This window comes from Bos javanicus, chromosome 1 (genome assembly GCF_032452875.1).
Source record: "Bos javanicus breed banteng chromosome 1, ARS-OSU_banteng_1.0, whole genome shotgun sequence".
Lineage (NCBI taxonomy): Eukaryota > Metazoa > Chordata > Mammalia > Artiodactyla > Bovidae > Bos > Bos javanicus.
Genome location: NC_083868.1, coordinates 84120837 through 84132338, shown reverse-complemented (window position 1 = coordinate 84132338; position 11502 = coordinate 84120837). Strand labels below are relative to the sequence as shown.

Genomic DNA, 11502 nt, shown 5'->3' with positions numbered 1-11502 from the left:
CTAAAATAACTACAGGTATTTTATTCTGAAAATAAAGCAATTAAAAAACTTCAAGTGAATATTTACTATTCAAATAAGTAGCTGTAAAAATAAATAATCCCCAAATTGCCAACAATTAAAAATAAAAACATGAAAATAACTCAGATATTAACAATTGCAAAGATAGATAATTTAAAATAAATAATTCTAAAGGTAACTAATTTGGAAATACATAACTCAAAACAAAGTAACCGTAAATGAGTAACTGAAAATAACTCAAAAACTAAGGAACTAAGTAAGACCAAATAGCTATAAACAGGTAGCTTTAAAGCTATGAAATTAAATAAAGATAAAACTAAAAACAAAAATGAATATTAACTAATTAAACTAAAAATAAATTACTGAAAATAAATGAAGCTAACTTAAAAACTAATAAATCTAAACGTAAATATCTCAGAAGTTAACTTGTAGCCAGCCCTCACTAAGAGGAAACAACCCTGGAACAAAGTAACACAAATATCACAGTTAACATTCTTGTGGGGATTCAGGGAGAAGAGCGCAGGGCTGCCCTGTGGAGTTTGAGCGGCTCCGATCAGAGGTTCTCAACCTAGCTCTCCACTCCCGCCCCAGCAGAAATTTGGCAATGTCTGAAGGCATTTTTTGATTGTCTTAATTTCGGTGAGTGGGTGGGAGGTGCCTCTGGCATCTAGGGGATAGAGGGCAGAGATGCCCCTAAACATTCTACAATGCCCGAGAGCCTCCACAGCAGTTATACTAAAGTCAAAAGTGCCAACATTCAGAAACCCTGGACTCAGCTCTCCAGGACTGGATCCCTAACCTCTGTAGGCGCACATGTGGAGCAGTTAGGTTCTCCGTGGAGTCCACACTCTAGGCGCTTCTAGAAGGGCGCAAGGTTTTCCACGGACTCTGCGCCCTGTCCCAGCGCGGGCGCGTGGCGGCATCTGCAGGTTCTCCAAGGGGTCTGCTTCTAGTCCCTGCGCTCGGGAGGCGGCGCGTAGAACAGCCCGAGGCTCCCCGCGCAGACATGGACCGCTCCTCAGGCTCCGGGAAGATGGTCCAATCGCCCCCGGGCAGGACAGCGGATCTGTGTGTGGGCTGTGAGATCCCTTTGCTGCTTCTGCTCCGCGCCCACAGAAGCGGCTCCCCGGAATACAATCGGCCGGGGATGCTCAGTGGTCTGGAACGAGTGTCAGTTCTCTGCAGAGGGCGGCCTCAGGCTTCCTTCTTGCGCCCGCACTGCCTCTGCTCGGGGGAAACTGGCCTTCCCCGCAGGGGCGAGCAAGCCAGTAGACGTCTCAAGGCTCTCCTCAGTTTTGTTCGTGGCCCTGAAATTCCAAGAAGAAAGTCAGAGGAGCAACTGCTAACAAATTGGCTTACTTTTCTTTCCGCGTTCCACTCACGTGTCCTTCTTTTGACAGCCCTTTTTCTCTCCCCGGATGCTTTCTCCCTTCTCCTGACCAGACGTGGAGGTCTCGTAACTGTCGTCCAACCGGAAAAGTCCCGAGAGCTGGAAGGGAAGGGACAGTGATGCAGTGCTGGGGAGGTGGATCAGATCCACACGGCGATTCCCGCTGGCAGGGCGGGGCCACCCCAACTCTCCCACGGGGCCACTCAGGTCCCACAGCAAGAGCCCCTAATTCTGGCCCGAAACCAGCGCATGGCTAAGGAGCCGGTGATACAGCGCATGCTGGGCTGGGGGTGGGAGGTAGGGGGTGGGGAGTGGTGTGGGAGCCACCTTGCAGATCCAGTGACCTCAGCTTCCTTGATTAAGCCGGGTCCTTATGGGTGAGAATCGTGAAAGGAGGACGAAAGGGAAAGGGGAGAGGAAGAACGGGCAGTAGAAGCTGATGAACAGTGAGGGAAAATACGAAGGAAGTAAGAAGGAAATAAATTACATTCAGGACACTGTTCTCCTTTTCCAAATCTTCTGCACCTTCACAATTGACAGAGGTTTCCATGGAGATAAACTCCCTGCTTGAGCAACCTTAGGGAGGGAAAGTGAAGAATTTGGCCTGCTGTGGGGGAGGGTGTGGGAGGACATTCCCCCCCAACCCACCATGGGGGGGAACCCATTCTCCCCATCTCCCTCTCTCCCAGGACAGGACTGCTTCCCCTGGACCAGGAGGAGGGGTACCTGTTCCAGCTCAAAATTCCCTAACTGTGACTGAGAAGGTGTGTCCACATGGTACTCATAGCCCTACCTCCCTGTCCGCCAAGAAGTCATTGTCTTTTTGTCTTGAGGACCTTCTTGAGTTTGCTCCTTCCCACCCTCCTCTCATCCTTACCTCCTTCTCTCCCCTGATAATTGCTTGTTTCCCATCTCCTTGGCAGCCTCTGCCAAATGGCAGTGCTCTACCCGAGGGAAAATGAGAGGGACAGTAAGTACATCCTGCCTCTCTCTCCAATGAGATTCATTTACTAGTTAGCAGCACCACTGTGCACCTGTCCTGCCAGGCCTGTTAAAGACACTGTGGGGAACAGCCACTCCCACCAAATACTGAGCCTGCTGTGTCTGCTGGGATGTCAGGCATTTATCAGAAGTGAAGCCTCACACAACTGTATGGACTTTAGCCCCATTTTACAGATGAGAAACTGAGATGAGAGAGATTAATCACCAGGTTGAGTAAATTCCCTTGGCCTGTAAACACTGCATGAAAGTGAGTGAAAGTCACATCCAATTCTTTACCACCCCATGGACTATACAGTCCATAGAATTCTCCAGGCCAGAATACTGAAGTGAGTAGCCTTTCCTTTCTCCAGGGGATCTTCCCAACCCTGGGATCGAACCCCAGTCTCCTGCATTGCAGGTGGATTCTTTACCAGTTGAGATATCAGGTAAACAATGCAGCTGGAATCTACACATTTTTTATTTTATTTTTTTAAATTACACAGCTTGGCTTGTGAAATCTTAGGCCCCCAAACAGGGATTGAACCCAGGCCCTGGGCAGTGAGAGCTCGGAGTCCCAACCACTGGACTGCCAGGGAATTCCTTACACATTCCTATTCTTTACCCTATGCTCTAAAAGACACGATCCCTGTCCCCACAGTGCTGCCAAGTCAGCTTAGGGAGGTGAGCATCTGCAGAATGAGCCCACCTGAGGGAGCCCCAGGTTGAGCATCAGCTGAGTTCCAGATCCCTCAGGAATCTGAGTGCAGGAGAGAGTTTTTAGTTCAAGTGAGAATTCAGGGGGAGGGCATTGGGGCGAGGCCCATGGAGGAGGGCCTTCTGGGCAGAGGACTGGCAGAGGAGAGGGAGTGGAAGGAGCCTGCAGTTGGGATGGGGTGGGGTGGGGCACAGCACCTCTGGGAGCAGGCAGCCAGAAAGTGGGAGCTCCCAACCTACTGTCTGGAGGCTCCCCTAACTGTGTTCTGGGGCCCCAGGTCCTTCCCAGAGCAGGGCAGTGGGGGCTGTGCTAGCAACACGTGGAGCAGCGGGGAAGCCTCCAGAAACCTGGCCCGATGCAAGGGCACAGCCTGGTTTAATTCTGGCTCCTGGGAGGTGGTGGGGTGAGCAGAGGAGAACCTGGCTCTGCAAGGTGCCTCCCACTGCCCTCCTTCTGATGTGACTTTGGGGCATCCACAGGAACCCCCAGAGATACCTCTTTAGGGTGATCATCCAGCCTGGGTGCCTTACAGGGGCAGACAGTGAGGACAGGATGGTGGTCTTGCTGGAAGGTTATTAGGGAGGAGCGGAGCAGCCATATTCTTGACCACCCCTGTGTGATCCGAAGAGCTGTGTCTCCAGGGGCTGAGGTCTGAGTGACCCAGACAGTGCCAGGTGCCAGGGACCCTAGAGGGACCCCAGAGTTACCTGCTGGGGATGGGGCTGGGCCCTGAAGCCTCATCAGCCATAGAACATGGGCAGCCAGCCTGGGGTGACAGTGGGCTGGAAGGAAATATAGGAACTAAAAGCCATGAGGACAAGTTCCAGACATTCCTCAGGGTAAGCAGCTCCTGGGCTGACATGATGATCTGGTGCTGGGCCCCTCTCTGCTGCTGGCCCTGCAGGATGGGTGCGGGCAGGGGGCTTCTGTCACCCACATTCTCCTCACAATACCCTTGGAGGGAGAATTTCTTCTGAGGCAAACTGCATCTGCCCTGGGTGAGCCCTCACATTTCTTGCTCATGGGCCCTGGGCTCCGACAGTAGGAACCACACCCTATTCACCCAGCCTCCCCTGTGGCTCCTGGAAGGAACCCAGAATTCTTAGAACCCAGAAGCCTTGGAGAACATCCCTCAGTCAAAGTCCCTAGTTGTGCAGGGGAGGAAGGTGCAGCTCATGGGCAGTCTTTTACTATATCTTTGTCATTTCCATACTTAATCCCTTTCTCCTGGATTCACTGGCCGTGGACTCTGTGGTACTAAGAGTCTTGGGTACTAAGTCTTAGTACTCAGGTGGCAGCACTGAGGGGACCCCAAATCGGTCTGGCGGGTCACAGGCACCTCAGCGAATGAATGAGAGCCCATCGCCTGGGGTGGGAGCAAGGGCTTTGGAGGCAGTCAGACCTGGGTGTAGTTTTGATTTTGCCCCTCATTCACTGGCTGTGTGATCTTGGGTAAGCCACTTAACCTCTCTGAGTGTCAGTTTCCTTGTTTCTAAAATAATAATATTTATTTTGCAGTGTTGATGTAAGAATTAGCAAAAATGTTTATAAAGTAATGTGGAATTTAATAAATAACACTTATTATGATTACTGTTAATAGTAATTACAGTAATACTAAAGAGAATGTCTCAGAACTGCTCTGGGCACTCCAGTGTGCTATTATTACTCACGTTTTGGGGATATTTGTCTGCCATTGTCTTCATCTTCATAAACATCTGAGAGAGGAAACATTATAAAGGTTAAAAAAGGGTTTAACAGGAAGCAGATTGTGCATGTGTGCAGGAGCACACACACACACACACACACACACACACACACGAAAAACCAAACCAAACACACAGACCCTTGACAAATATTTAGTTTGAGTACAGCAAAATTTCAAGTGATAGCTGTATTCTTGGAAAATGAACAGAATGACCCTGGTACCAGCCCAGGTCCAGCAGTGTGTTGGGAAGGTTTACCCTGAGTCTGGGACACTCCCAGTCCACGTACAGTATGAGCATAAGGAGTGTTATTGGAGAAGGACAGGAAGAATAGAAAAGGTGGGTCATGAAAATTCATGCTGATAAGGACAGGTGTACTTTCTTTTCCTTCAGTGAATGATCTTTATAGCACACGCCACATAAATCCTAAAACATTTAGGGAGTTTAGTTTTAACACCTAGTTTTTAAAATCTTGATCTTTTATTTTGCACAAAAAATGAAATTTACTAACAAGTGAGCCCATTAATGAGTTTAAACTGTCCTCTTCAGATACATGTATATGTATGGCTGAGTCCCTTCACTGTTCATCTGGAACTATCACAACATTGTTAATCGGCTATGCATGCATCCTAAGTCAGTTCAGTCATGTCCACCTCTTTGCGACCCTATGGACTATAGTCCTCCTGGCTCCTCTGTCCATGGGATGGATTCTCCAGGCAAGAATACTGGAGTGGGTTGTTACACCCTCCTCCAGGGGATCTTCCCAACCAGAGATCAAACCCGCGTCTCTTTTGTCTCCCGCATTGGCAGGCAGGTTCTTTACCACTAGTGCCACCTGGGAAGCCATTAATTTCACCCCAATACAAAATAAAAAGTTAAAAAAAAGAATACATGTTTTTGGTTAACTGTAGACTTTGAAACGGAGAAGGCAATGGCACCCCACTCCAGTATTCTTGCCTGGAAAATTCCATGGATGGAGGAGCCTAGTAGGCTGCAGTCCATGGGGTCGCTAAGAGTCAGACAGGACTGAGTGACTTCCCTTTCACTTTTCACTTTCATGCATTGGAGAAGGAAATGGCAACCCACTCCAGTGTTCTTGCCTGGAGAATCCCCAGGACAGGGGAGCCTGGTGGGCTTCCGTCTATGAGGTCGCACAGAGTTGGACACAACTGAAGCAACTTAGCAGACTTTGAAAATAAAATTAGGGCTTTCCCTTGCTGTCCACTAGGTGGCATAAAGGGACAACTGTAGATCCTGCTAGTTCAGGGGTGGCTCTTACTCCATGGACTCCAAAGGGGTAAACTGTTTCTTTTTTTTTTTAAACTGGAGTTTCTTTTATTCCTCTATTCCTTTAAAATAACTATCTCTATCATATAAGTTAAAGTATATCATTTTCACTTGGGGGTTGGGGAGTAGAGAGCTGCTGCTGCTGCTAAGTCACTTCAGTCGTGTCTGACTCTGTGCGACCCCATAGACAGCAGCCCACCAGGCTCCCCCGTCCTTGGGATTCTCCAGGCAAGAATACTGGAATGGGTTGCCATTTCCTTCTCCAATGCATGAAAGTGAAAAGTGAAAGTGAAGTCTCTCAGTCGTGTCCGACCCTCAGGGACCCCATGGACCGCAGCCTTCCAGGCTCCTCCATCCATGGGATTTTCCAGGCAAGAGTACTGGAATCGAGCTACCTTAAAGCAATACGTAAGCTCCCGAGCTTTCCTTCCCTTCCCTGAAGGAACAAACGTAGGTAACTAATTGCTATTCAACATGCTAATGCAATCTAGGCACCAGCCTAAGAACTTCATCTAATTCTCACAAGACCATACAGTATCACTTCCATTTTGTAAAATAATTGATGAGAACAATGCAAGCACAAATAAGTTAAATAATTCACACAAAGAGAAGGAGCTGAAGTCTGTGAGTCCTCAGTGCTGGGACCCCTAACTGTGTGCAGTGTTGATAATGTGCTCTTTCTCTGCCTTCTAGGAGTCAGCCAGTGGGGTCTTGTTCTGCCTAGTTCATCCCAATAGCTCTCCAGAGCTCATGACAGGTGAGATCTCCAGGGTGCTTGCACCAGTACTAGGTTGGATTAAGATCTTTTGCTTGGTGCCCCAGAGTATAAGCTTGGACATCTACAATGTGGTCTCTATCTGAAGTGTCCATGTCCTTTTCATACCTGTCTCTGGCCAGGTTTTCATTCTAATCCCAAAGAAAGGCAATGCCAAAGAATGTTCAAACTACTGCAAAACTGCACTCATCTCACACACTAGCAAAGTAATGTTCAAAATTCTCCATGCAAGACTTCAACAGTATGTGAATTGAGAACTTCCAGATGTTCAAGGTAGATTTAGAAAAGGCAGAGGAACCAGAGATCAAATTGTCAACATCTGTTGAATCATAGAAAAAGCAAGAGAATTCCCGAAAAACATCTACTTCCGCTTTATTGACTATACCAAAGTCTTTGACTGTGTGGATCACAACAAACAGTGGAAAATTCTTAAAGAGATGGGAATATCAGACCACCTTACCTACCTCCTGGGAAATCTGTATGCAGGTCAAGAAGCAACAGTTAGAACTGGACATGGAACAATGAACTGGTTCCAAACTGGGAAAGGAGTATGTCAAGGTTGTATATTGTCACCTTGCTTATTTAATTTATATGCAGAGTACATCAATGTGAAATGCCACACTAGAGGAAGCACAAGCTGGAATCAAGATTGCTGGGAGAAATATCAATAACATCAGATATGCAGATGACACCAACCTTATGGCAGAAAGTGTAGAGGAACTGAAGAGTCTCTTGATGAAAGTGAAAGAGAAGAGTGAAAAAGCTGGGTTAAAACTCAAGATTCAAAAAATTAAGACCATGGCATCCGGTCCCATCACTTCATGGCAAATAGATAGGGAAACAATGAAACAGTGACAGACTTAATTTTCTTGGGCTCCAAAATCACTGCAGATGGTGACTGCAGGCATGAAATTAAAAGATGCTTACTCCTTGGAAGGAAAGTTATGAAAACCTAGACAACATATTAAAAAGCAGAAATATTACTTTGTCAACAAAGGTCCATCAAGTCAAAGCTATGGTTTTTCCAGTGGTCATGTATGGATGTGAGAGTTGGACTGTAAAGAAATTTGAGCACTGAAGAATTGATGCTTTTGAAATGTGCTGTTGGAGAAGACTCTTGAGATTCCCTTGGACTACAAGGAGATCCAACCAGTCAATCCTGAAGGAAATCAGTCCTGAATATTCATTGAAAAGACTGATGCTGAAGCTGAAGCTGCAATACTTTGGCCATCTGATGCAAAGAACTGACTCACTGGAAAGGACCCTGGTACTGAGAAAGACTGAAGGCAAGAGGAGAAGGGGATGACAGAGGCTGAGATGGTTGGATGGCATCACCGACTCAATGGACATGAGTTTGAGTAGGCTCTGGGAGTTGGTAATGGACAGGGAAGACTGGTGTGCTGCAGTCCATGGGGTCTCAGTCAGACAGGACTGAGTGACTGAACTAACTGAACTCTGGCCAAGAGGAAGGGAATCACTCAGAAGCATTCAGTTGCTTTCGGTTTCCACATATTCTCACAGTACTCTTTATTTATTTATGTATTTTTTAGTGCATATATTGCTGTGGACATGAGTTTGAGCAAACTCCAGGAGACAGTGAAGGACAGGGAAGCCTAGCATGCTGCAGTCCATGTAGTTGCAAAGAGTTGGACACGACTGAGTGACTGATTAACAACAAATTTTGTTGTCAGAATCCCTGCCAGTTTCTAGAGCAGCCTGATCCTGCTGCCTTAGACTTTCAGGGCTGCTAGGACCTAGGGTCAAAGAAACTTCACAATTGGGAAACTCTCAGGTAGCTCAGCAACCAGCTGCCCTCTGAGGTGTCTAGTTGGGCTTAGCTGAAGCCTTGCCCATTTAATCAGAGATTTAGTGAGAGTTTTCCCATAAGAATAAAATATAAAGCCCACCAGACAAAGGAAACAGTTGTCATGCTCCAGGAAGTCCTTGATCCTGATCATCAGGAGGCAGGCAGCCTGCTACCTAACAGAGGCAGAGAGGAACACATCTGGTGCTCCCGTCATCCACAGGGACGTGTCCCAGTACTTCCCTGCCCCACTGGCACTGTAAATGGGCAAGTAAAAGGGCAAAAGCCAGACGAGAGTCTGGAACACCCACTATGTATGCCACCAGCGAAGTGCCAGGTGAGAGGGAAAGGGATGTAGAATGAGTGGGAGGGGGATAATGACTTAAGGGTACAACCTAAGGACAACTTCAGCAGCAGGCAGCAGACATAGATTTAACTAGGACTCTTACTATGTCCACGGGTGGAAATGTCCCCCGTGGGAATCAAGACCTTCAGACCCACTGAGGCTGAAGTAGAAGGAATGGGAGGACAATTCCCCATGTGGGTCACTTTGGGTGTGACAATGAATAAGGTCACAAGTCACTCAACCTCTTGGCTCCCATATCCATATATTCTGCCTCCTGGGGTCCTGGTGCCATAAAGTGGCTATTGGTTTAAGGTATGTACTGCATCCTGAGGTTAGCATACCAACCCCTCAGTCTCATGTTCAAACTGCTGCTCACAGGTGCCTTCAAGAGGCTCTATCAGGTCAGTAGCGTCTGAACCTGTGGAAGGCTCAGTGGGCTGTCTGAACCTGTGGAAGGCTCAGTGGGCTGGTCCTGTGGTCACATGCCCATGGCTGTTCCTCTTTTGCCAGAATGAGTCTCTCAGACAAAGCAGTGTTCTATTCTCGATGTTGCAAACTGACGCACAGAGAGTAGGACAGGCACAGGTGTCAACCCCACTCACGGTGAATCACTGTACTCTCAAGCTTGGAGGGCCTGAGGAAATCACCTGTTCTCAAGGGCTCAGCATGGGTCTCTGCTGGCAGTCAACACTGGCAGCAGCTAGACTGGTCTTGATGACAGGGAGCCCATGCTGCTGGGACCATGCACAACCTTCTGTTCTACTGCCAAGACTTCTCCATTCATGAGCCCGTTGTGCAGGTACTGGGGTGCCAAGGAAGAAGCCGGCTGACACCTCCTGGCTAGGTCATCCAGTCAGCTTGGTTCTTTGGTAACTTCTCTGCAATGGATGTTCTCTGGAGTTGTTAAAGCACAGCACAAAGATCCTCACATTTTGAGCTCACATCCATATGTTTATGTGCCTCTTCCCCAGTCAGATCATGTAATCTGATGCTAGTTATCATTCAAGAAGGGGTTGGGGAAGGGTTATGAGGATGTATCCTGAGGAGGGCAAGCATTGTCTTGCACAGTAAGTCCCCTACATATGAACCTTCAAGTTGAGAACTTTCAAAGATGTGAACATGCATTCACATGTCCAATCATGTAAGTTAGTTCATGCATCTGGTGTACATTGTTGCATGTGTAAAGCCTCTGAAAGTAGTTGTACCTTTGTGTACTTTACTGTACAGTGCTGTGTAGAGTACTGTAGGACAGTAGCTTTATTTCAAGCCCAGGATGTCTGGAAGCAAGTGTAAAAGCAGGGTCATGTAGCTGGTACTGCTAAGAAGCGCCAAGTGATAATGATGGAAAAAAAAGTGAAAGTAATTGCAAGAGTAGAGAGACAAGAGAAAGAAGAAGTAACTGAAGAACCAAAGAGAGTCACACTGCAGGAAATGCCAAGGGGATTTTCTTTATTTGAGGTGGCACTGTTAATTTTTAAGACACAGGATCCAAACCTAGAATGGTACATGAAGATTGCAGCCATTCAGAATGCAATCTAGTGTTACTCTGTCATCTACGATGAAGAAAAAAAGCTAGTACCCAGATATCACTGGATTGTTTTTTGAAGAGGGTAGATCGAATTGAATCCAGCAAGGAACCAGAACCTGTGCCATCAGTCAGGCATGAGTGAAATTGCAGTCTGCCTTCCATCTCCTGTTGCTGATGATCCTTCAGCTCTACCATCTCCTACCTCCTCTCCCTTTTCCAGTCAGTGACTCTTCTTCATAGTGACTCTTATTGACTCAAAGCCAGCCCCTCTATGCCAACTGTTGTACTGTACTTTTCAAGGTACTAAGGTTTATTTTTTGTGTGTTTGTTTCTTATGTATTATTTGTGTATAAAGTATTATAAACCTATTATAGTACAGTATTATATAGCTGATTGAGTTAGTTTGGTATCTAGGCTGACTTTGTTGGACTTATGAACAAATTGGATATAACACACTCTTAGAATGGAACCTGTTCGTATCAGGGGACTTACTCTATGTCTTATCTGAGACTTCTGCATAATCTCGCAGGGAGGAGAACGGCTGATCTTCCATCAAGGGGGAATGGCACACTTCTGCCAGTCCAGGGGAACAAGGGCATGCACCCAGATATTCTCCAGTTTTTCGGTTGCACATCTTCCTTATCAGGGCCCAACTTGCCTGCTTCATCTGTTGGCACTAGGGACCCCAAATAATCAGGCACCAGACTTGCCTAGGCTGAGAATTCATCCTTCTCTCAAGTATGCCCTCTGCTGTAGGTGATGAGGGGCTGAACACTAGAAAGGAGGCCTTCTGATTCACACACTGTGCTTTAAATTGGCAATTACTCTGAGTCTGCCACTGTCTTCACTCTCTTTAATGCACCATTGGTGCTTAGTAGTACCCTCCCAGTTCCACATTCCTGATAGTTAATATCTTTCCCAAACCTCTCAAATGTGAGAGACACTGCACCTGCTG

General features: G+C 47.1%; 1 protein-coding gene across 4 annotated transcripts in view; it reads right to left on the bottom strand.

The window, feature by feature from the left end:
• Positions 1–280: 280 nt before the first annotated feature.
• MCF2L2 (MCF.2 cell line derived transforming sequence-like 2) overlaps positions 281–11502 on the bottom strand; it is a 259475-nt gene continuing 248253 nt past the window's right edge. For 2 of the 4 annotated variants that reach the window (XM_061414608.1, XM_061414634.1), the window contains 4 exons: positions 4775–4819; positions 1896–1984; positions 1401–1507; positions 281–1325 (listed from right to left, as the gene is read on the bottom strand). In XM_061414608.1, the coding sequence (XP_061270592.1) occupies positions 1190–1325; positions 1401–1507; positions 1896–1984; positions 4775–4819 (377 nt within the window). In that variant the 3' untranslated portion in view covers positions 281–1189. Of the gene's footprint in view, positions 1508–1895; positions 1985–4774; positions 4820–11502 lie in introns of all 4 variants that reach the window. The other 2 variants (XM_061414625.1, XM_061414617.1) reach the window with 2 other exon arrangements.